Source organism: Protopterus annectens, chromosome 5.part0 (assembly GCF_019279795.1).
Source record: "Protopterus annectens isolate FY-2018-M chromosome 5.part0, PAN1.0, whole genome shotgun sequence".
In the NCBI taxonomy this organism is placed as follows: Eukaryota; Metazoa; Chordata; order Ceratodontiformes; family Protopteridae; genus Protopterus; species Protopterus annectens.
Window position 1 is genome coordinate 141,086,254 of NC_056735.1, and position 27,124 is coordinate 141,113,377.

General features: G+C 40.3%; 1 protein-coding gene across 1 annotated transcript in view; it reads left to right on the plus strand.

Moving 5' to 3' along the window:
* VWA3B (von Willebrand factor A domain containing 3B) overlaps nt 1-27,124 on the plus strand; it is a 2,054,405-nt gene that overhangs the window by 601,454 nt on the left and 1,425,827 nt on the right. Inside the window, exon 8 of the mRNA XM_044071813.1 lies at nt 16,074-16,276. Within this exon, the coding sequence (XP_043927748.1) occupies nt 16,074-16,276 (203 nt within the window). The remainder of the gene's footprint in view (nt 1-16,073; nt 16,277-27,124) is intronic.

Sequence of the window (27,124 nt, forward strand, 5' to 3'; positions counted from 1 at the left end):
GCTTGTTGATGATCTGATAAGTAGCTTGTGAACCAAGATATGGAGGAGGAGCATATGTTTAGGTTAGAAAGAGTTTCAAGAATAAGGCTATGGTTTGCCATGTCAATAGCTTTTGACAAGTCTAAGAATATGGAAGATATGAATAGTCCCTTGTTTCTACAGTTGTTGACTAGACTAGTGAAAGATAATAGTGCTGTGATGTTGCTATGGGAGGGTCTAAAGCCGTGCTGTGTTTTGGAGAGTAGATTAATTTAAAGGAGGTACTGGAGTAGTTGGGAATGAACAACTCTTTCTAATATTTTGGATAAAGGTGATAGGATTGCAATAGTGTGATAGTTGGTGAGTTCTAAGGAGTTACCTCCTTTGTGTAGAGGAATAATGTGTGATGTTTTCCACAAGGTGGGTACCTTACATTCTGCTAATGATCTACTTATAAGTATGGATACTGGGTAAGCTATTGCCTCTGCTGCTATTTGAAGGAAATCTGCAGGTAGGTTATCAGCTGCTAGTGTGGTAGGTTTGAGTTTTTTTTAGGAGTCTAGACATTACTTTGGTGGGTACTGGTTGTAGGGAAAAGTTAGAGGTGTTTTTATTTTTGGCTTGTATCGGGGGGTGGAGGGGGATTTACTGTTGTGTGGCTATTAGTACTATTTTGAGTTTTAGCAAGGGTTTGAACTGTCTCGGTAAAGAATTTGTTAAACTGAGTGGGAATGTTGCTGTGGTCATTTGGTAGCACTGGGGTTGGAGTGGAGGCCTTTCCTGGATGCACTATACTGTTTATTGTGGCCCAGAATTTTTTTTGGGTTATGGGCATGTTTTTCTTACATGGTTTTATAGTAATTAATTTTATCAAGTGTAACTTGTCTTTTGGCCTTGTTGCAGAGTTCAAGGTAGATTTGTCTCAGGTTAGCAGTTTTGTTTTTATGAAACTTGATCCAAGCTTTGTCCCTTTTTTTCATTGTAGTTTTAGTATTTTTAGTTAGCCATGGGGCGTAATTTGTTTTTACTCTTATGATACGGGCGGGAGCATGATGGTTTAGGATGTTTAGGAATGTAGAGTTAAAGTATTGTACGGCTTTGTCTAGAGGTAGTAGTTTTAGATGATTCCAATTGCTGCTTTTTAGTGCATTAATGAAGTCAGTGGTTATAAAGTTCTTTTTATTACGGATGACTCTAAAGAATACTAACACTACAAAAATAATTTGCGCTGAAGAGTTTGCCATTTATACTTCTTTAGTAATCCTTATGGTTGCAGAAATATGTACATTTGTTTGAAATGTGAGTACATAATTTGATTCTGTCAAAATGCTTAGGCTCCTTCCATTGGACGTTACTGTGTAAACTTCCAGAGCTCCTTTGGAAAGAATGAATTAAGCAAACAGCCTTTGACACCACAAAGCAGGCTAGCAATTTGCCTCAGGTCCAGTTGGGTGACTCTGCTATAGCCATTTGTTGTACCTCAGACCAGTCATCTTTTAGCCCAGATCCCTCAGGTGTAGCACCTACAGCTGCTAGGGACTGGGGGCTAGCCACATGCTTTATGGTTGTTAAGGGTCCCTTTAGTGAGCAAGGGAGATCCACTGTTGTCTACTCCTTCTCAAATTTCCTTAGACAGGAAAAGTTTACTGGAACTCACTCTGGGTTTAATACAGGCTATTGAGCCTTCTTATAAAGTAGCTTCTGCTAAAAGAAAGAGGGATACCTCTTTTCCTGAAGAGATTCTGTATTCTGAATCTGGACAAGAAGATGAAAGGATAGATACAGGGTTTTCTTCTCAAGTTTCTGAGTCAGACTCAGAGAAGAACACAGCTCTGAATCTCCTTGTTGGGGTTTCTCTTTCTATGAGATTATTTCTAGAGTGTTGAAGTGTTTTCAGTGGATGAACCCTGACATTTATCAGTTTATCAGTTCCCCAGAAAATGCTGTGAGCTGTTACAGAAGGAATTTCCAAAATCTTCACCAATTTCTCCAGTTCTGTCAGCTTTAGAGGATGAGTGGGTAACTGCCCGCAATTTTCCTGCCAGTCAGAGCCCCCTAAAAAGGTAGATAGGATGTATAAGGTTCATCAGTCTTTTATTTTTTTAAACAGTCTTCCAAAACCTGATCCAGCAGCTATAGCTTTAGTTAATCCTACTTCTGCTAAACATTTAGTGAATTCTGCTCCTACTCTGTCTGATAAGGATAGGAAAATTATTGATAAGTATGGGGGAAAATGTATGCTTCTGCTACTTTGATTTTTCAGAATTTTGAATTTTTAGGCTTATATGTTAAAAGTTTGTTCTGACTAATTGTGAAAGTGTGAGGAATATTTTCTCTGCAGTTTCTTCTTGTTAGGAACATCTGCTTTAAATAATTTCTTTACTTTTATTGTACTCTGTTTAGAGTGTGTGTATGACTCATTTGATACCTCTTCCAGAGCTATGGCCACTGGTACTGTTGTTTGCCTGACTGCATTCTCAGAACCTCCCAGATGATATTAAAAATGAGATTTTTAATTCTCCTTTGGATACAGATTTAGTTTTTGGCCCCTCTGCTGCAAAGGTGATCAAAAAGTCTGATGAAAGGGGTATGCTAATAGAGGGAATCTCTTAAGATTCATTAGCCCTTCTTTTCCAATTTTTCTTAGGGATTCTCTAACCCTTCAACCAGTTTGGGCAAAAACAAAATAAACAGTCTCAACAAAATGCAGTTAAGCAGATGTTTAAGAAGAAATGGCAAGGGAGTTCCAAAAAGAATTCTGGAACCTCACAAAACCAAGGACAGTTCAACAAGTCAGAATGACTAAGGCACACCACCACACTGACAGGCCCCAGTTCTCTTCCAGTAAGTCTGAATCTCCACTCTTCTGTTAGGCAACAGATAGTTTTAGATAAATGGGTTCTGAAAATCATTCATCAAGGTTACAGATGACAGTGGGAGGAAATTCCTCCTTTACAAGGGGTAATCCCTTATCCACTAGAATAGACTCTTTTACTTCCACCTGTCCATCACATACTGTCCCAGGGAGTGATAGAACCATTTCCTCCTTCCAAGGTGGGGAAAGGATTTTATTCAAGGATATTTTATTGCCAAAGAATGTGCCTGGAGACCAGTTCTGGATCTTTCTTTCCTAAACCTGTTTGTGATAGTTCCAAAATTCAAAATTATGTTACTTCACAACTTATTACCTCTTCTTCCATATTCAAGTTTTCTGGTAACAGTAGATTTAAAAGATGCTTAATCATCACATTGCTATTCATCCAGACTTCAGAAGTTTCTTAAGGTTTTGTATATCTGGATCACAGTATCAGTTGTTTACCTTAGCATCTAGACTATCCACTGCACCAAGAGTGTTTGCAAAGTCTCTAGCTCCAGTTATAGCTCATAACAGGCTACAGAGTATCCACGTGTTCCCATAATTAGATGATTTGCTTATCAAGGCAGAGTCCTTTTCAAAGTGTCAGGAATCTTTCACTTACTGAGAGATCTCTTACACAAGCAGGGATTCCAAGAAAACATTGAAAAATCATTTTTAACTGCTTCACACAGGATTATGTTCATGAGGTGTCAGCTAGACACCTCATTTCAAAGAGCGTTTCTTTTATGAGGAAAAATAGACCTATATCTAGATTGGTTTCTAAGGTTTTCCATCATATGGTCACTGTGAAGAAATGCCTCAGGATTTTGGGTCTCATGGCATCTGTGACACTTATAATAGCACTGACAAGAATCCACATTAGAAAGATACATTGGTATCCGAAGAGTGTTTCTTCCCAGCACCGACATCCTTTCTTTTTAAATTGCCATGCTGGGGTTTGTCAGAAGATAAATCACGTGGTGGAGACAGCAACTGTCCTTAAATCTGGGTCTTCCCTTCTCCCTCCCTGTTCCAAAGCAATTAGTCAGCACAGGCACCCCAGACTTGCTTGGGAAGCAGTTTCAAGAGGTATAAAAGTGCAAGGTGAATGAAATATCAAGGACAGACACAAGAACATAAGTATAAAAGAGATGCTTGCCCTGATCAAGGCATTCAACTCTCTGAATCATCTTTGTCCCCCAGGACCTTTTCAAGTTGTTACAGACAATACCACATTCATAGGGTACATCATCAATAAATGGAGAACCAGGCCATACCCCCTTTGCAGGCTATCCATGTTAGCCTCACTCTGCAGGCATCTGGCATTCCTTCAGAGCAAAATTGTGTGGCAGATAAGCTGATCAAGACAAGGACTGACTCTCACTAATGAAAACTAGATCAGGGGGTTCAAAAATTTGCTCCATCTGTGGTGAGTTCCTTAAGTAGATCTAATTGCCTCCTCTCTGAATAATCAGCTGGTCAAATTCTGCTCCTAGACTCCTTGCAAGAAGACCTGGGAGATGGATGCTTTTTTTCCTTGGACAGTAAAGTCCCTGTATGCTTTTCCACCCTTTCCACTGACATCCCTGGTACTTCCGAAGATTCAGAAGGAATTCCCCCAAGATACTTGTGATGACTCCTTTCTGACTCAAGGAACAGTGGTTCTCCCTTTCTTTGGAAAAGACCAGAGGCATGTAGCAGGTACTAATGGAGACAAGAAAACCTGCTAGCAGAAAATCATATAGTAGCTAATGGAGAAGATTTTCTAGTTGGTGCCAACACCATGACCAGCACCCATTCAGGGCTAGTTGTTCTCTGGTTTTACAATATTTGTGTAAGTTACTATCCTGTGGCTTTTCTTACTTCTCCATCAGGGTTAATTTATCAGCTATTTTAGCATGTCTGCCCGTGGATCCTCCTCTTTCAATGCATTCTCATGTCAAAGTGTTCTTTTTTCATAAGAGGCCTTTAAGAAAACTGGTGGCCCCTCCTTGAGAGTTTAATTTTGTATTAGAGAAGCTAACAATTCATTTGAACCAGCTAATATGGCAGAGGTTCCCAGCATACCTCTCAACCTGGAAACATCAAAAATTTGAACAAGGCCCATGAAAAATAAGTACAAATCTGTACGCTGATTAACATAAAATGTGCATACATAATTCCGTAACCCTACCCACTCTGATGGAATTGTGGGATACCAACTTTCAAACGCAAACTGAAGAACAGACAACCAAAATATGGCACCAGAGTCCCCCTGCAGCCATTCCAATGTCCCATTACCTGGCTATTTTGCCCCATTTACCATAAACAGTAATGTGTGCATACTGCTTTACTTCTACAATGATTATTTGGATTTTATTTTTACATTTTATAGCACAATGCACAAACACTAATAGACATCTGCTAAACAAAGCAATACTGTCTCACAATGAAAATAGACTTGGCATTAAAACTTCTCTGCCCTTGAAACTCACATTCATTGAAACGGCATTGAAACCCACACCACATCCAAAGACAATGCATCTGGCCAGTGGTGGATAAAGATTATCTTTGGTCTGTTTTCAAATCATTGGCCCCTTGTGCAGAAAACAAGAAGCATACATGTGTTCTTTGATACACCTTCCTGACTATATTAAATTATATTCCTTGTATAATACAGCACACTTGTTAGACTTAGAGCACATTTTAAATTTATTGTTTGAACATTCTTCCAGTAGGCAATGAAACAAAATGCATGAACCAATAATGACAAAACTGCCCAATTCAGAACATTTCCATCATATATATATATATATATATATATATATATATATATATATATATATATAAAATGACAGTAGTGTAAGACATAGGCATCTTGCACAGCTTCTCGCACTTATTTTCAATTTCATTTTTTTTTGGGGGGGGGGGGGCAAAATGCCAAAAATGAAGGACACATTTTAAACATTGCTTGTATAATTTTGGAAAGTTGCTAGAATAAATGTGTTACCACCATGCATTTCACTGCCAATCCAGGGCCCTGTGCACTACAGTCAGAGCAACATACCACTATGCCAAATCAGCAGTTTCATGAAAAATAGGAAGACTGAAACTTAAATGGCTATCATTTAGGGAATTCAGTTCTCACTTCTCACCATAGCTCTCAAACTCTTAGCACAAAAAAATAGGCAAAGCCAATAATGGGGGAATACAGAATTCAGTTCTCACTTCTCACCATAGCTCTTAACGTCTTAGCACAAAACAACCTGGGTAAAGCCAATAATGGAGGAATACAGCCCCAAAATAGGGACAAATTTCAAATATTGATCTTATAAACTTAGAAAATTGCTAGAATAAAAGGTTTTGTATTACCATTTATTTTCTGAAGAATATGAAGTCTGAAATTCAAATACATGTCATTATTTAGTGAATTCAATCCATCAGTGATTTGCCAGAAAAATCCTGAAAACCACAGATGTTATGAGGAACAGATCAAAAATACCCAAGGTACAGGGTTTGAGCCTGAGTAACTCTAGCCACCAGGTGCATTCAGCTTGGGCATGCTTTCCGTTCATGTAGTTACCTGAAATTCCGTTCACGTCTCGCAGCAGTTTTTTCCGTTCATGTAGTTCTGTAGTACCCACGCTCGCAGTCCTTTCCTTCCTGCTCAAGCTCTTCAGTACCCAGAAGATAATAAAAAATGTTTCCTTCACGCTCACAAGGGATTCCACCAGTCATTCCTGCTCGCAGATCCATTTGAAAGCAGCAGCCAGCTGGAAATGTGTGCACGTGAGCCCTTGAACTCAATTCCAACAGGCTGATAGGCCGACGGAGCTGACGTCATCATGTACATGATGATGTCAGCTAAGCAAAAAAAAATTAAAAAAAAAAAGCTGAGAAAAATTCAGAAATGAAGGGGTGCCACTTGGGAATTGTGGCACCCCATAATTTGGACCACAAAACTCAGTAAAAACCGAGTAATTCAGTAAGGTTGGGAGGTATGATTCTCAGTTTTAATAATTGCACTGACCTCTGCAGGAAGTGTATCTGTGTCGCAAGCTCTTATGGCGAGTCAACCCTATCTCATTTTCCACAGACGGTGTCCTTGAGTACTAATATTTATTTTATGACTAAAATGGTATCTGAGTTTACTTTAAGCCAAACTATGCATCTCCCCCTTTTCTTTCCTGAGCCTAAAAATGAGGGAGAAAGGATACTCCTTACTTTGGATTTCCACAGACAACTCAGGTACTATCCTGACAGAACTAAATGTTTCATATCAGTTGTAAATTTCTTTTGAAGGTAGGAAGAAAGGACAACCTGTTTCAAAAGAGAGTATTTCCATATGGTTGTTTCAGGCTGTCACCTTTTGTTATAATCACTACCGCAAAACTATTTCAGTCAGGGTCAAGGCCCATGCCACCAGAGCCTTGGCTTTTTCTATGGCTTTTTGGAAAGGGTTGGATTCTAGAAGGATTCTAGAAGCTGCAACTTGGTCCTGTGTGCATACTTTTACAAAGCAGTATGAATGTGATTCCTTCTGTACGTCCAGATTGGGCTTTGGTAGGACCATTCTCCAGGGTCTCCTGGACTCTTCTCTTTCCATTTCCTAAATGCAGTGAGCTAGATTAATTTACCAATATAGTTATGGATACCGAGGCTGTGATCAATTTCATTAACATAGTACGGTTGCGTAACTAAACTTACCATAACAGTAAATGTACAAATGATCACTGCTGCAATAGCCACTCCATCCCTCCATCCCCCTTGTTTTTGGAGTGTTGTTTGGCACATCTGTGTTTAGTGTTCACATAGATTTCTCCATTTCATTCTGGGAGACAAAATGATGTCTTCAGGGCTTTCCTAAATGCCTATGGTCTTCATCAAGGTATTGGATGGTGCTTTTTTAGGCAATGCCAAACTTATATAACAAATCAAAACCAAGAAAATCTAAAGGTATTACTGCTCAATGCTAGGAATCTAAACAAAAAACTCCACTCCCTAGAAGCTGTCTTCACCCTAGAGAATGCTGACGTCTGTGCGGTAAGTGAGACATGGGTTAAAGCCATGGAGAGCACACTGACAGTGCAAGGTTATAATGCCTTCCGCACATTTAGACCAGCTACTACACAGACAGGGACTAAAGGCAGAGGTGTCGCAGTTTGCATCAACAATAAATATAACTCAAGGCTGGTCAAACAGGACAGTGTACTTGAACTACTCCATGTTCAAATCAACATAGGCAAAATCCAATACCACTTCCTTGCAAGCTATAAGTCCTACTGTATGAAACAGGAAACCCATACCATGCATTAAACTAGATTTCCAGGTCTGAATGATGCAGTCTCTCTTGCCTCAGTTTTAAAGTTAAGGGCTGTAAAGCTCTAGTGACTCTAAAAAAAGTATCTCTTTATGTACACTAACTTTATAAATATAATTTTTTTTTTTTTTTTTTAAATGCAATACTTCTTACCCTAGGACAAAGCTAAGGACTGCAACATCAAAAGTGTATGTGCAATAATTTATTTTGGTTCAAAAAGAGAAAAAAGAAAATGTATGTCTTTTACTGGCCTCTGAAAGACATGCGTGAATGGGCGTGCCTTTGCTGAAGGTTGGGCGTCGGGCCAGCAACTCGGCACCTTAAAAATCTATTGCCAATCATTAGCGGACCGGAGTTCCGCTGTGGCGACCCCTAACCGGGAAAAGCCGAAAAGACAAACAACAACTGTTTGAACCATTTATCTAAAAAGCACCCGTGTAGGGTTTTAATTCTTTCTTTGGACACAAGATGGTGCTATTGTATAGAAGAAAAGTTTGTTTTATAAGGTTTTTAACATGTATAAAACTAAACTGTATTTGTATTTATATTTATTTATACTTATATATTTATATCTATTAGAGTTTAGAGAGGATATTTTGATATTTATATATTTATATATTTATATATGTATGTGTGTGTTTAGAACTGTTTTAAAGGACTGGTTTAAAGTGATTTTTTATAAAAGTTTTATAGGGCCAAATATCTATTAAGTACATGTGACCACATTAAGAATATACACCAACTGGATAGCAGTGTTAATTAAGTGGAGGGTATTTTAGGGGAAGAATTGTAAAAGGTATGCATTTCTCTTTCATCTGAGGAAGTCATTAGAGGACGAAAACGCATCTGTGGTGATAACAGCGTTTATGGTTTTATTCTGAAGAAAGTGTGTTTCAATAAAGCTTGTTCGTGTGAAAAATACCAGTGGAGTCATGCCTTGGTGGAATTGCTCTATTTTCTTTTGGTTTTTTGCATGCATTAAACTTATTAGAAATGCTCACCATCCAACCCAGTACCATATTCATGGGTTACTTTAATTACTCCACTATTAACTGGGAATACTATATGACACCAAACGTACAGACACAGAGATTCCTGGATTTTGTAAACACAGACTCCCTGAACCAGATTGTCAGTACACCAACCAGGGGTGCAACCATGCTGGATCTGGTTCTCACTAATATGGGAAAGTGCTGCACACCCACAAGTGTAATGTCTTCCCTGGTAAGGTCAGACCACAAAATGGTCTCCTTTGAAGTAAAAATAAAACCTAGATGCCCCCCTCCCCAGCTAACCCTGGAATATTCAGAAACTACTCTACGGCTAACTTCCTGCTATTAAGTGATAACCTGACAAAATTTCAAGCCCCCATAAACCCTGAGAACACTGCTGCCTATGCAGAACATTTCACAGAAACTCTATACAAGCATGTTAATAGCTGCATAGATGCAGCTGTACCCACCAGGAAAAAGTACAGAACTAACTAAAAAAAACAAGCCACCCTGATGGAATCACAAAATCAATAAGCTGTATAACAGAAGGAAGAAAATCATGGGATAATTAGGAGTACAGCCCCCAGCAGGATAAAACCAGTGTCATCAAACTAAACAAACAACTCAGAAGACAAAGTCTACCAAAGCCAAATTTGAGGTAAATTTGGCCTCCAGGCCAAGGACAACCACAAGGTATTCTTTAGCTGTGTCCTACAACCTGAAAGGCAATACACAATTGTGTGCAGAGCTCATTGTAAGTAGAGCAACCTATATTGAGCCAAAAGATATAGCAAACCTACCATCTAACAAACTCAGCTCCAACTTTACCCCTTTCTCCCCATTAACTTTTCCTCAGTAAATGCCATCAAATATAACTCTTCTGCTGTCACTAGGGAACAGGTCCTTAATACTCTGTCTAAGGCCAAGAATACTGCATCAGTGGGCCCAGACAATATCCCAGAACGCCTTCTAAATAGCATGATACCTATCAGTCCCTGTCATACCTCTAAACCTCTTAGAGCAAGAAATCTGGACAAAGCAATAAACAAGTGGGGCAAAGGACCAAAAACAGGGACAATTTTTTAAATATCACTCTTATAAACTTAGAAAGCTGATAGAATAACGGGTTTTGCATTAGCATGGATTTTCTGAAGAATGTAAAATCTGAAACTCAAATGTCTATCTTTATTTTCTAGCTTTCTGTCCTTAATGATTTATCACTCATTTGCCAGAAAACCACAGTTTTGTGAAAAATGGACCAAAAATATGAGGCCAAAATCTGGATATTTTGTGAAAATCTGTACAGTTTAGAGGTCTAGTCCCTCTGGAATTGCTATTTAACTTTAGCCCCCAAACAGGCTTTGTGCCTCATGAATGGAGAACAGCAACAGTCATCCCTCTGCACAAAGGCTGGCCATCTACAGACCCTGGAAACTACAGACTCACAAGTCTCACTAGTCTTATATGCAAAGCCATGGAAAGAATTATCATGGAAATGAGTAATGATATAGTAAAGCTCCAGACACTGGACCCAACCGAGTTTGGTTTCATCAAGGGCAGATCATGCCTTCTCAACCTGGTGGACTTCTTTGAGAAGGTTACCAAAGCAATGGATAAGGACAAAATGGTTCACACTGCCTACCTTGATCTGGTAAAGGCATTTGACACAATATCCTACTCAGGCACTGTTGACAAACTCAAGAGTTTAGGTACAAACCCATACGTTACCACCTGGTGGATAGCCAACTGGCTCACAGACAGGACCCAGGAAATTAGAAGTGACAAGTCCACCTTTACAGAGAGACCATTCACAAGTGGAGTCCCGCAAAGATCAGTCCTTGCACCACTCCTTTTTGGCATTTACTTTTCTGAAGTCAAGACCAATGTCAGTGGTCTCTGGCTGAATGCATTTGCAGATTATTGCAAATTAGGAGCTGTCATTGAATCCCCCACTGACACAAATATTCTCCACTAAGGGTCAACACAGACAAACAACTGGTGTCAGAGCCATGGGCTAAAACTTTATGCCAAGAAATGCATAATAGTATCCTTTGGCATGTCATCCATCCCTGATAACTACCATGCTGATAACACACCCCTTAGAGCTGATCCAGTAATCAGGGACTAAGGGACACACCTAGACAGTAATCTAGTCTTTGACCATCACATGTCCACAGTAGTGAGGAAATCATTCTATGTTGGGCAACTTATAAATAACAGTATGGCATCTAGGTCCAAGGAAGTCATTGTTCCACTGTATTTGGCATTCATCAGACTTATCATTGAATACAGTGCCCCCTTTTATATGTACCTAACCAGGCATATCCAACAAATGGAACAGCTACAGAGTTTCCTCACTAAAAGAATACAGGGTGAAAGTAAAATGTTCTATGCAGAGTGCCTTAAGGTCCTATCCCTGTATTCTGTCTCCTACATGCTATTAAGGGGAGATCTATGCCTGACATACAGGGTATTGTCAGACTCCACACTGATGAGCATCCTGCATATCCACAAAACAAACAGCACCAGAATTACCCATCTAAAGAATTAAACCTTGCCTGTGATATAAATAAGACCTGCTGGAGAGACAGGTATGTATCGCAGAGACTACCCCATCTCTGGAACAAGCTCCCCATCCATGTAAAGCAGAGATTATGTCTAACCCAATTCAAGTGTAACTTGGACAATTGAGTAGGGAACAGGAAATTCATCACTGGCTTGGTACCTATATCTGTAATGGACACAGGCAGCCTGTAAATGGTTCATCTCCCAGACTCCTGCTTGTAAATGGTTCATCTACCAAGCTCCTGCTTACACTTATCAAGGGTACCAGAACTTGTCAAAAATTTGCAATGCATGGCTAGGCTTAAAAAAGCCCTTGTGGTCATTAGCCTAGTAAACACCTATGAACCTATGAACAGAGACTCAAATGGAGAAGGATCTCTGTGTTACCATTTCTTGATGGCTGGCTGTTCATAGTCCCATACAGAGGATCCTTGAAAATAGCCTTGTTCTGTATTTCTGTGGCTGCAGTCCCTGGAGTGACCATAAACTAAGATAAGTTTTCTCTGAACTCCCTCAGAAGATATCCTTAATAGGCTCAGAGTTGGGCACTCCATTACTGATTGTTCCTGCTCTGGGAAAGAACCCAGGAGATAATAGCTTTGGCAGCATAGGTAAAGATGTAGTGTGGTGTCCAAGCCTTGACTCTTCTCTGACCTCTTGACTGAGGATGTAGTGCAGAGTCAAAGCTCCGAATTTTCTATTGCTTCTGTGCCTGATGTTTTCATGGCAGTACATGCATGCCTAAGGATGTTAGTTTTGCAGTAGACTGTGATGTCTCATTGGTATCAGCGGCACTAAATGGTGACAGAGACCCTGTCAGTGAGCCATGGAGTGGTGCACCATTTCAACCAACCTTTTGGTAGGCCTTCCCTTCCTGCATTTGAACCTGTGATGGATTCTGACAAAAGATGCTTCAATCTGCAGGGAGAGGAAACTTCTGTAGCTCCCACATGGTGCAAGAGAAGTGGTTCCCCCTGTTAAGGGGACTCCACATCAACTAATTAGAGGTGAGAGCACTACTCCTAGTTGAGGGCCTTGGAAATAAAGCACTTCTCGGGCCTTCTCTTCTTCTGGTCAGGCACACAATCCATCATTTGGTATCTAAAGATGCAAGGGGGCTCAAGGTCATGCCTCCCTTTTTAAGGAGATGATGCCCATCTAGCAGTAATTCATAGACAGAGATACCACTCTTTCAGGAGTTCACATTCCTTGGGAAGTGAATGAGCTGATGGACTATCTGAGATGTTTTTTCTAGTGCTTTTATGAAGTCCCAGATTTGGAGACCATGCTTGGTCCAGGTTTTCTGGAAGTCAATAAATCACAAGATCCACCTATTCACCACTTTGGAGAAAACATCCCTCCCCCTGTTCCTTTTAACACAGCATAGAAAATTGGAAGTAGCAGTGGATGCTTTCATCATCCTGTGGCATGGGAGATTTATATATTCCCTCCCACCATTATAAACCGATTCCACCTCTTATCATAAAGTTCAATGAAGAAGGAACAAAACTCATTTCCTCCACCCCTTGATTGATGAGAAAAGTCTGGTTTATGGTACTACAGTCCTTGGTGAAAAAGGAAGCTCTGGTCCTAAGCAGAAGTGTTCCTAATGGATGGAGTGACAGTCAATTCCATCTAAGATCCTAACAGCTGATGTAGACTTCCTGATTCTAATACATGTACTAGCTGTGTTTATTTTCTGTTTTTTTTTTTTAACACACCTTTATTGAATTATCACTTGTGACACAGGCAATTTTACATTTATACAAAAATAATTAAACTGTATTAACAAACATTATACTTCACATATATTGCTATATATCATATAACCTAAGCAATATTACATACATTGGAGTAAGAAAATAAAAATGTTTATTCAAAAATTAAGCGCTTTCATCTCAAAAAGAGAGACTTCTTCAGGGTATTCTGAAGAAGTCTCTCTTTTTTAGATGAAAGCACTTAATATTTGAATAAACGTTTTTATTTTCTTACTCCAGTGTATCGGATGTATTATATATTTTTTTTGGTTTCAGTATTTATATGGATTTAGTTTTAGTTTTAATATTACATAAATTATTCAATTCCCGTCCCATTTTTAAACAAGAAACATCTTTATTAAACCATCAATTATGACATATGCAGTCATACATGTATATAAATGAAAACAAACTACACTGACACAATCCTAGTTGCAAGCATTTTACATCACAGGCTATACTGACACACACTCAGTTGCAAACATTATACATCACTTATAATCTGCCCAGTCATTTTCAGTCAAACATTACATAGCTCATTTAAGTCCTGCCTTCTTTTAAACCTCATTGCTCCTCTGTATGTATTGTTCCCACAATTCACATTTTTTTCATATGTAGTTTGCTCCTACCCTTTTCTAAAGATCTCAGTTCCAGTAGATGTACTAGCCGCTTTTGTCAAAGGTTGTCGAGGCTGCATGGAAAGCCACCATTCAGAAGGCCTATGCCTCCCAGTGGAATTACGTCTGTATCTGAGCAGAGAGGTATGTGGTACTGACCCAAGCAGTCAGTCATTTTTCAGGTACTCCTGACATATCTGAGGCACCTGTATGGCTTGGGCTTCATCTTTTTCATGGTTATGGTACATGTGTCAGTTCTTTCCACCTGCTGTGACTTGCTGAAGAGTAGGACTGTAGCCCAGCACTGGTAGTAATTTGTCAAAAGGACCACTGCATCTCCATCCTCCTCTCCATGGTCATAAACTACATAATTGATGGCTTACCTGTTTACCATTCGAACCTGCTATATAAAGATGGATCTCATTTCTTCAAAAACTCTCTCATGGCTATGCATAGAATCTCAGATCTTCAATGTATCATCTGTAGGAAAACAGATAATAAATACTGGTCTTTCATGTATACTTGAGATTATCCTGCATTTTCTGTCAAAAGTGGTATTTGGACTTTTCCTGAATCAGTCCATTCATCCCCATATGTTCTTTGCCTAGGTAGAAACTAGAAAACATTATAGACCTTCACTTCTTGGATGCACACCACCAGATTAGATTTTTATCTAATGTGGGTACATTACTTCAGGAAGGGAGACTAGCTGTTCACCTCATTTGCTGCAGGGAGAGAAGAAATTACATTTGCCAAACAAATAATTTTGAAGTGGATTAAACATGTTATTATTTTTTGCCATTATGCCACAGACTGCACACTAGTGGAGGCTGAGATTAAAGCCAACATTATTAGAGGATTAACTTGCTACAAGAATATGTCTCCATAAAAAATACTTTTACACCACAGCCACTTGGTCTTCATAGCATGCATTCACCATGCATTATTCTCTTGACTGCATCTCAGTCCTTTGGTACAGCTGCACTTTAAGATTCAAGCTTCTGATCCCCATCCCTTGAACTACCTTCTTCATGTTTTCATCTCAGTGGATACTGCTTGGGATTCTACTAGCAAAGGACACATCAAGGAAGGTCTGCAGTACTGGACATAACAGCTATGTTCTTAATATGTTAGTTGACAAGTGTACTACTTTTGATGGGTCAGTAGTACCGTCCCTCCTTTGTTCTTCCTTGTGGGTGGGTACCCCACATCCATATCTAAACTTAAATGTTGGTGTTCCCTGTCAGTCTGACAAGTCTATATTTGTATATTAGTTGTCAACAGTGAAGGTGACAGATCTCTTTATTATTCCAGGAAGGTGCTTGTTAGTGGTCGGGGCAAACTCAAAGGCTGTGAGCACAGACACACTTAAATATTTGCCACATGACATCACAGAGTATGTTGACTTTCATTTGGTGGAATGGATGGACCCAACCAAGCATCAGAAGTCCTGTCATAGGTCAAATAATACAGTGAGAACATTCGTTATTCATGGTCAGTTGATACAATGAACACATATCTGTTCCTCATAGATCAAATGATAGATATAGTAAGACTGTATCTGTTATTCAGTGATCAAATGTGAGTGAAAAAACATAATATGTTAGTTCACACTTGAAGACCTGAAGGTAGCATAATATATTGTCAGCTTTATATAGTAGTTCACTTCATCCATTGGCCAAAGTACACTAGAGTGAGACAACTGCCACCACACTCCAAAGTTATGTATGGGTATTAGAAAAGCAGACCAGATAACAAATGACGTCAGTGACTAAGAAGTCAAATGATTATATTACTGCAAGAGTCTATCTCTCTCTCAGGTATCGTAAATATGTGCCACAGCTGCTTTTTCTATAGTTTTATTTGATTTTTGTCACTAAAATTAAGCACTTTATTGTGGTATTCTTAGTTGGTTAGCAGAGATTGAACAAATGATGATGTACTCCACACAAAATGTTGACAGTGTGTCTTGCAGCAACCTAAATGTGTGTTTTTCTAAACTTTAAGATCTGACAGATGAGAACACACACTTAAATCTGGAGACAAAACAAGAAGATTGCTTAAGCTCCAAGGCTTGGCTTCAGAAATATGGACTGAAGGCTCGCAAACTTGATTTTTACCATGCCCTTGCTGACTGCGCCTTTCGACATTCTGATGGGATTATTAATGTGAAGACTAAACCATCTCAAGAAGCTGGACAGACTGACACTGTGAGCATCTATTCTTCAAAAGTGTATTAAGAATGTGTGTGTGTGTGTGTGTGTGTGTGTGTGTGTGTGTGTGTGTGTGTGTGTGTGTGTGTGTGTGTGTGTGCGTGTGTGTAAAAAGACAAGATAAGATGTTAAATTGTATTTCATTTCAAGATTTTTCATAAACCTTCTTAAAATAAAAAAAAAATCTTTACAAAGGACAGGTGCAATGTTTTTATATAGAAATAAAAGTAGAGTCATTTTACCTTTCTATATTTTGAGGTGCAGTTTTATATTTCACTTCCAGGCTGAGAGATTCAATTCCACACATTGTTTCCTACTTGACTGTATTTACTAGCAAGATGCTCAGTGGAAATACATTTACCATACAGTTCCAGGGTCCAGAGTTCAGTTCTGACTGTGTAGAGTCTATGTTATCGCCATGTTTGTGTGAGTCTTCCCTGATTAGCTGATTGGCTACACTGAATTTTTCACGTATTTATACATTGTATGTTTCACTGACTTGTGGCCTGGATCATGGCTTAAAAAGGTCTGTGCACCGTCTCACTTACCTGGTTAAGAAATGTTAAGATAAAATAAATAAAAAATAAATAGCTACTAACTTGAATGCTTAGTTAACAGCAAATTTTTCGGAAACCCAAAACTAAATACGTCACAATACTTTTGATAATATGTAGTAAATAAATAGGGTTTATGCAAGCATACTTTAAAGTGTACTATATTGCTAGAAAATTCACATTAATACATTGACAGCAACTTTAGTATTCATAATCCAGTTTAATTAATATAAACAAACCTGTTCAAGATTGTTTGATACACCACTCCCAAAAATCAAAAAGAAAAACAAATAGTTAAACTCATATGCGGTGGAATTCCAATACAGCATTTTGTAAGGTGCAGACCTTTACTTATTATAATAAATTCCAAAGTTTCTGCAGCATGGGGGAAGGGGCATTTCTCTTAATGCTGCAACCACCCCAAAGTGCTCAAGGAAGGCATATATATATAGGTTCATAGGTAGGTACTAGGCTATCGGCCCTAGGGCCCATACAAGCCTAGACAAAAAATGTACCCTGGCTTTCACCACCCAAGAAAATTATTTTCCTGTGCCCCTGTCGAGCAGAGCCACAGAAGTGATCCCCGGGGTGAATTTCCCATTTCCCATCCAATCATCAAGATTTTTCTTGAAGAGTGCTAATGAGGAGCTCTGTTTGACATAGATAAGTAGTCTGTTCCAGAGTATGGGAAGTCTCTGGGACAGGAATCTATCCCTCCAGCATGTTCTGTTTATTGTGGTGACAAGGTTAAGGTCCCTAGAGCGTGTAGCTCGGAGGGATTGGGATTTCTTTAAGTGGAGCATGTCCAACAGCTCTGGGTTTGACATAGCTTTGTATGTTAGGCAGAGATCGCCCCTGAGTAGGCGATATGTGATGGAGTAAAGCTGTAGCTTTTTGAGACGGTCTGCATAGGGCATCTGTTTGAGGCCAGTAATCGTCTTTGTGAGGTATTTCTGTGGTCTTTCCAGTTGTTGTAGATGTCTTGTGAGGTACATACCAAAAGGGGTGTTGTACTCTATAATGGGTCTAATGAGTGATGAGTAGAGGGGAACAATGACCTCTTTTTTTCTGGATGAGAATCCTTTTGTGGTGAGATGAGCCACGTAGAAGGATTTCCTGACCACTGTGGTGATGTGATTATCAAAGGAGAGACTACTGTCCACCTGTGTCCCAAGGTCTCTTATCACATTTTCGGCATTAAGTAGACTACCAGCTATGTGGTAGTTCATGGGTACAGAGTTTTTACCAAAGGGGATGACAATACACTTTTGGCATTGAGCTTCAGGCCATGGCTTTGACACCAGGTATCTGTCTCAGTGAGGCCCTTTTGTAGTTTGTCCACATCGTTAGGAGTTTCGATTATGGCTCCTAGTTTGCAGTCATCTGCAAACTTTGTTAGCCAAAGACCTTCTGTGTTGGCCTGCACTTCAGAGAAGTAGATACCAAACAGGAGAGGACCCAGGACTAAACCCTGTGGTACTCCACTTGTCACTGGTCTGATGTCGGATTTGGAATCCGCTACTTTCACAGTGTGGGTTCTGTCCGTGAGCCAGTTGGCAACCCATCTTGTGACATAGGGATTTATACCTAGTTTAGTGAGCTTATCTATAATTCCAGAGTGGGGGATGGTGTTGAAAGCCTTGGCAAGATCTAGATAAGCTGTGTGAACCATTTTACCCTCATCTATGGCTTTGGTGACTGCTTCAAAGAAGTCAATCAGGTTTAGGAGACATGATCTGCATTTTACAAATCCAAACTGAGTAGGGTCCAGAGTTTGGAGATTACCAATGTCTTTGTTTATGAGTTCCATGATGATACGTTCCATGGCCTTGCAGACCAGGCTCATCAGGCTAATGAGGCGGTAGTTCCCGGGGTCCGTCGTGGCTCCCACTTTGTGGAGTGAGATAACTGTCACGGTGCGCCATTCAGTGGGTACAAAGCCTGAGGTGAGGCTATGAATGAACATGGTGCTTAGGTAGGGTGCCAGTTCATTCTGTAGTTTGTGTAGAACGCAGCCTGGGATATTGTCAGGTCCCATGGATGCTGTGTTCTTGGCTTTGGAGAGTGTGTCTTTTACCTGTGCAGCCGTGATTATAGGAACTTTGCATTCTTCCGGTATAGAGATGGGTCCTCTAGGGGGTGAGAGGGGGGTAAAGTTAGCACTGAACCTATCTGCTAGGATGTTGGCAATATCAGTTGGTTCTGTATATTTAGTGCCATTATGCTGTAACTCAGAGCAGATCTGAGTGTTCCCATTTAGATTCTTGACATAGCTATAGAATGCTTTGTGGTTGTCTTTGGAGTCAGTGGCAATTTTGTTTTCATAACTAGCTTTGGAGGATTTTATGAGGGATCTCAGCTTCTTACTGAGGTTGACCAGGGAGTTCCTCCTGTCATGGGATTTTACTCTTTTTTGCAACAGTTTCTTTCTTCTGTTGTAGAGTTTGTATATATATACACACACACACACACACACACACACACACACACACACACACACACACACACACACACACACACAATAAAGTTTCCAGTTACATGGAGAACTAGTATAAACAAAAACATTGTAACTAAGCCAAATCTTAGCAAAGCTTAGCAAAAGTCAACAAAATAAAAATACTAGACTTTCAAGATGGCTGCACACTGATTAACAGCTTGACTTCAGCTCATCCAGTGTGAAAACAGAAACTGAGAAACTGCAGCCAGAGATACTACCAATTTTAGTAAAATGCAGTTACTGTATAATAAGTAAGACGCTGACCGGTTCGACTCTCAGCTGGAGCGTCTTCTGTGTGGAGACATGCGTGAATGGGCGTGCCTTCATTGAAGGTTGTGCGTTAGGGCTGGCAACTATCAACTGCCAATCATTAGCGGACCGGAGTTCCGCTGTGGAGACCCCTAACCGGGTAAAGGCGAAAGACACAACAAGCAGTTACTGTATAATAAGTACATTTCCTGAATGCCTGCAAAGAAGACACTAAGAGAGAGTGAAACAAAGTTAACTAGAAAAGGTGAAGAGAAACCACTGACTGGGAAGAATCTTGCAACTGTGCAGCAAAAAGCAATTTAAGCTTCCAGAGTTGGTGCAAAACATGGCTTCCAGTAATCTAGATTTAAAAATAAGTCAAATATGCTCAGAGTTTATATTGACTCAAATAACAAAAGACTGGTTACGGTACATGTCAGATGAGATGATAAAACTGCAAAAATCATATGCGAAAATGAAGAAAAGACTGGCTGAATAGAGAGAGATGTTTCAAAAAATGGCAAAATTAGTGGACATAGCATGTAGGGAAAATATCAAATTTTCTGCTGTACCAGAGAAACTCAAAGGAACAGACTGTATTCATTTTATGAAGGCACAAATAAGCAACTGGACTACTACTCCACAGAAATAATTGTTAATTGAAATTGCAAACCATGTGTATACTCCAAATATGGCCATGAGAAAGCATCCAGGACCTTTATTAGTAAAGATGTAAACATACCAACAGAAATAGTTGATCCTTTGAAAACTGTGGCAGAAGAGCAAAGTAATAACAGTTGGAGAAAATAGGGGTCTATATTAGATCAGCAAACGCTTAAAAAAGCGAACACTGATTGATCGAACTTATGTAAGCAAAAGCTTAAAATATCGAAGCAACAGAAACCCAAATTTTTTCTTAGGGAAAGAATTAGGTTGTCCGTTTCTGTTGCTTTGGTATTTTCAGTGCTGTGGTGGAAAGTTACGGGTTGGGTTCAGGCAAGTGTGCGATTGTGTGGATGTGAATGTTAGGGCGGGTTAGGTGAGTCAGGGTTAGGGTGCGGGTTAGGTATGTGTGCGATTGTGTGGACGTGAGGGTTAGGGCGGGTTAGGTGAGTTAGGGTTAGGGAGCAGGTGAGGTGAGTATGCGATAGTGACGGACCTTAGGGTTAGGGTTTGGGTTAAGGTAAGTGCATAGTTAGTGGTGTGTGTATAGTTTAGTGTAGGGTTAGGTGTCAGATTTTAGGTATATGTGTGTGGATTGCTGTTTGTTTGGTGTGCTTGTGTTGTGTGTATTTGTTTTGGAACAGTGATTTTTTCCCTAGGAAAAAAATCGCTGTTCTGACAGTTCGAGATTGTAAGCTTTTACTTACATAAGTTCGATCAATCAGCATTCGCTTTTTTAAGCGTTCACTGATCTAATATAGACCCGAAAATAGAGTGTTTGTGGAAAATGATTATTCACTGCACACACAGCAGAAGAGAAACACATTTACTCCAATAATTATGGTGTGAGATTCAAGTTGTTGTATCCAACTACTATCAGAATATTTTTTCTTGGAAAATCAAAGTCATTTGCTGATGGAGAACAGGCTCAAGAGGAAGTGCAAAGGTTTGGCCAACATAAAATCAAACAAAGAGGAATCTGCTTCTCATCCTTCTGATAATAAAGCTTATGGAGAGACTTTGCCAGTGAAACCTTTTCCACTGTTCCATATGAAGATGCTTGAGACCCAGAGAAAAGCACAGGAGTTGACCAGAAGAATCGGGAGCACCGTGGAATTGAACCAGAATCTGGAGTCTGGAGATGGAAATAATCAGCAAGAAGAACAGCAACATGGAAATTAGTGAATAAATATGAGACTACAAAGCATCAACCACATTTGTGAAATACTGCCGTATAAGAATAAAGAGAAAGAGTGGAGTTTTGTTGACTTTGTTAAACTTGTCTGGAACTGAGACATTTTTTCTCACTTCATGTCATTAATGTTTAGAAGGTCTCTGGTGGGAGGGTAGGAAGTAGGAAACATTTAACTGTAAATAAAACAATTTTTTTTCTTAACAGTGTTTGTATGAAACTTTTTCACAATCTAAATTGCATATTTTATAGTAAAGTATTTCTAGCTGTTCTTGTATGTGATAAAGTTATTAAAGTAAACAGATCCCTTTTTCCTTCCTCTTCTCTTTTTTTCTTCATTTCTTCTTTTCAGTATTAAGAAATTGTAGGATCATAGGAGGTTACTTGGCTAATGGCCCCAGGGCCCTTACAAGCCTAGTCAAGTTCAACCAATGCTCCCAAGGGTATCTGGTTCAAGCAGACACTAAAATCAGCACCTGTTACCCCTGTCCAAGAGGGACACAGGTGGAACCCCCAGAGCAGATTTCTGGTTACCCATCCAATCATCCAAATTACACTTAAATATGGCCAAAGAGGGGCTTTGTTTAACTTGAATAGGAAGTTGTTCCAAAGGTAGGGAAACCTCTGTGAGAAAAATCAGTCTGTTCAGCAGGTTCTGTTGATATCACATACCAGGTCAAGGACCTTTGAGCAAGTGACCCATCTGCCATCTGCCATTTGACTTGCAAATGTGCAGCATTTCCATTAAAGCTGGTTCAGAGATTTCTCTATATGCAAAGCACAGGTCACCTCTGAGCATTCTGTATGACACAGAGTAAAGTGAGAATGATTTCAGTCTGTCCACAAAAGTCAGATCTTGAAGACCCTGAATTGCCTTTGTAAGGAACCTTTGTGGTCTCTCCAATTGCTGCAGGTGTTTGGAAAGGAGCATACCAAAGGGTGCATTGTACTGTATTATTGGCCCAATGAGGGAAGAGTACAGGGGGGTTATAACCTGTTTTTTTTCTGGAGGCAATGCTTACGTATGAGATGAGCAATATAAAATGCCCTTCTTACCACTGTGGAGACATGGTGATTGAAATTAAGGTTGCTGTCAACCTGTGTGCCAATATCTCTCACCACTGATTGTGTGCTTAGGGTATTGCTGTTGATGTGGTAGTTTGCAGGAACATCACCCTTGCTGAAGGGGATGATAAAGCATTTTTTTGCATTACGTTTAAGACCATGACTTTGGCAGTAGTCATTAGTCTGTGTAAAACCTTCTTGCAGGATGTTGACATTGCTAAGGGTTTCAGTGATAACTCCCAGTTTGCAGTCATTAGCAAAGTTTGTCTGCCACAGTCCTTTTGTTTTAGCCTGTACTTCACAGAAGTGGATTCCAAACAGTAGGGGTATCAGAACCAATCACCGTGGAACACCACTGGTTATCGGTCTGCTGGAGGAGGTGGAGTCCCCTAATTTGACTGTATAAGGTCTATCAGTGAGCAAGTTTGCAACCCACCTAATAGTATATGGGTTGATACCCAGCTGGGTGAGTTTATCAATGATGCCTGAGTGGGGATTATGTCAAAGGTCTAGGTAGGCCATATGCACAGATCTGTCCTCATCTAGGGCTTTGATGACTCTCTTTAAGAAGTCCATCAAGTTTAACAGGCATGAACCCCCCTTAACAAAGCCAAACTGGGTGGGGTCAAGCATTTGGAGATTTCCTATATCTTTGTTAATATTTTCCATGATAGGTCATTCTATGGCCTTGCAGATAAGGCTGGTCAGGCTGTAGTTCTCAGGGTCCATGGTTGTACACCCTTTGTGCAAAGGGATGATGGTAGCTGTTAACTATTATGCTGGGATGAAGCCAGTGATTAGGCTGTGATTGAAAAGCTTGCCCTATGGTGATGCTAATTCCTGTTTTAATCCATAGAGAACACAGCCCAGAATGTTGTCTGGTCCCATAGAGGCTGTGTTTTTGGCCTTGGGAAGAGTGTTTAAGACCTGCTTCTCGGAGATGCTAGATGGGGACAGGTGTTAGGGATGCTTTGGGGCAGTGCTTCCCAACCTTTTTCTGGCCATGGCACATTAGCCAAATGCCAAAGAGTAAATGGCACACTTGAGCTGAAATGCTCCCATTTCATTTTAAAATGACGTATTATGCTCAACTAGCACTTTCCTGAAGTATGTCCTGGTCCTATTGTACTCTCGCTCACCTTTTCCCAGGGCTTTCCAAGGAGAAATTCCTCTGAATGTCATGTTTGTTTATTCCTAAAAGTCATCTGATGAGAATGTGATTTTGGCTTTGTGAAATGATAGGCTGGGTAGGTTCACTCTATGGCCACCTTAGGACTGTGGACCCTTAACTATGTTGTCGTCTTGCTCAAGATTCAGATCTTTCTCGTCAAGTCAAGACTGGCTGGCCTTGATTATACTGGAGTCTTGTGTCAGCGACAGGCCATTTTCCCATTTTCTGGCTACCCTGGATGAGGTTCACTTGAGCTTCTACCTGTTAGATACAGTGATCACTATGTCTAGATCTAGACTAGACATGCACAATAGTATGTGACTGCACTTGCTGGTGTGCCTTAGGTAATCTTGAGTGGAGGAACTAAATTAAAGATCATTCTCCATGATCCCCCTTTAACAGGACATGTTTATTCAGGCAGGGTATTGTAGTTCCTACCTAGTGCCTTTGTAGGGAGAAGGCAACCCTCCTCCACTTTGGGTGCAGAGCTTCCTTCTCCATCCTCCTGCATTCCTGTTGCACTAGGGCTAGGCAATATGGTCCTCTTGCAAGGTCAAGCCTTTTCCGCCCCCTTATGGATCAAAAGAGTATCCTCACTGATGGGGAGATCAGCTCCTACTACCCTTGCAGGAGAGCTTTTGCTTTGCAATGGAGGATGACCCATGTTGAGCCCAAAGAGGGCTCCCTGTTTTCTTCTTTCTCTACCTCTGACAAAGCAGTGGGAGGAAGTGAGCAAGACCCCTTATTCCTGAGGTTTGGGAAGTCTAGCCAGCTGTGTTAGTGCAGAGACCTAAAGTCCTGAGTGCAGCCCAGGTGACCTGAGTTCATGTAAGGGGTAGAGGAAAGGATGAGCTTTAGTGAGCTAGTTTCTCCTCAAGGGAGTGGAGGCTCAGGAATGTTTATGAACTGCATGATTGAGATGTTTCTCTGTCTAAGTCTGAAGTCAAGACTGGTGATAGCAGGAACGCTGTCTTCATAGGGGTAGGACCATTGTGGATGTCATTTGCAGAAGCAGATAATGTCCCTGGTATGGACCCACTCCTCATCCCCTAGATATGATTAGTGCACATCCACATACTAGTGGTAATATATGGTATAGTTTACAAAATTACATGTTCACATATGTGCGGGGGTGATTAGCAACGGGAAACCAATCCACTGCAGGTAAAGATCTTAATGTCAAGAATAGTGTGCATTGTGTCTGTATGTGCATTTTGACATCAGTCTGCAACCCAGCATGTGTGACATCAGACTGGTTGGTTAGAAGGCTATAAACATAAAGTGTCATTAATAGTTAGGTACCGCCCGTCAATCACTTCCGGTACTCCTGTATGTTCGTGCACTTGTTCTGCTTAAGTAAGGAAATGTGCAAATCAGGATGACAGATTGACTTGTATAGGGAGGGTTTTGTCCGCTCACTTTAAGTTGATATTGCCAGTGTATGAACGTAGTGGTATATATTGAGGATTTTGTCCGCTCACTTTAAGTTGATATCGCCAGTGTATGAACGTAGTGGTATATATTTCATGGAATAATGCGCATCATTTTGCTGATTGTTATTGTAACTGCTTGTTTACAGCAGGGCAACGTAATTGTGTGTGAGTGACATTATGCTGGTACAGTGCATGCAAAATCTTTGGTACTTCAGTTACAGTATGTTGCTATTTATTCCACACTTATTCACGTTCATAACATTAACGGAGAAAATGGAAAAGTTGTGCAGCAAGGAGTATACTTGCAGGCAAATTTTTAAGAGGGGAATGAGGACGTTTTTGTTTTCATAGTTTGGTGTGAATTGGACTTTTAAGGTTTGGTGGTATGAAAAAGATGGAAGTGGTGGCAAGAATACACAAAGATGAGCAGATGGAAAACTTGTCATATCCGAGGGTGTTTTTGTAACATATGTCAATCAGCTGTATGACGACCTGCGCAGAACCGCCCGCGAGGTATTACACTTGGAGATTACCCACGATGACGTCATCAGTAAATATGTATTTTGTGATTAACACAACATGCATATTTGTAACACATATTTAATGATGATATCCGTGTTGAGAAACTAAAATAGTATAGTTACAATACAATTCAGATTTGAAAACTATGCTTATGAAAACTTTTTTCTACGGCACACGTCTACCTTAGCCTCGGCACACTTGTGTGCCGTGGCACATAGGTTGGGAAGCACTGCTTTGGGGTATATGTGGCAGGGACAGGGGAGTGAAGTTTTCACTGTCACTCAGCAGGTTTGCTATATCCACAGGTTTTGTATATGTAGTACCATTAACTACGAGTTCAGCACAAATCTGGGCTTTATCTTTGAGGTTACAGATGTAACTAAAGAACGCCTTGTGGTTATCCTTAATTAGGGAAGCTAGTTTGGACTTGTAGTTAGCTTTGGAGGACTTCATTGCTATTTATACTGTCACGCAAGAGGTTGTAATTGGCGTTGGAGAAGTTTTTCAGTCTAGTTGCTCCTGGGGGGGGGGGTCTTGTGTTATAGTTACTTCTAGCGAGACTGATTTGTGGCCAGATCTCACTAGGGATGGCCACTCACTGGGGGTGATGCAGCGTTCCCTCATGTTGGTGACCACCAGATCCAGGATGTTTGAGCGCTTTGTGGGTGTGTCAAACAGCTGGTCCGGGGAAATGGAGTTAACAAAGTCCAGGAACCTTTGGGCAAGTGATTTAGAACATGTATAATTTACCCAGTCAATGGATGGGTAATTAAAGTCACCCAATACCAGGGTGTTTGGTGGTATCACGATTGACTCAAGTAGATCCAGATAGACTGAGTGGATGTCCTGATTCATGGAGAGGGTCCTATAGATGGCAATAACCTGAAGGGATTTTTACCTACAGTCAATTGCACCTGAAGTAATTCAAGGGAATCGTGCTGTTTAACCAATCCAGAGGTGTATTTATCTTTAGTGAATATTGATATACTACCTTTTTTAGTTCTCACTGCTTCAGTTTGTGGTCTGAATGTGTGGAAGGAAATGTAACCTGGTATAGCTGGGGTGCTCTCCGCAGCCTTAAACCAGGTCTCAGTGACTGCACAAATGTCAGCATCTTCCAAGATGAGGACTGCTTCCAGTGAGTGCAGTTTCTGGTTTAGACTCCTAGCATTTATTAGCATAACCTTGAGGTTGTTTTTAGAGGGTATTTTTTTACACCAGGAATTTTGTTCGTGTGACATTGTCTAAAAAAGGCACTATGGGGGTGGCAAGAGCCTTAGCCAGTAACAGAAATCCCAGAGGTGACAGATGAAGACCATCTCTGGCAAAGCATTGAGGTCTGCTGACAGTGTCATCTCAGTTTGACAGATACTGGATCCCCTTTGAATGACACCAAAAATTAAGCCAATTGTTGAAGTCAATCATTTTTTGTTTGTATTGAGGTATCATCCTAGGTGAAGGTAAAATGCTGCTTAAGGCTAGGGCCATACCTGCCTGAG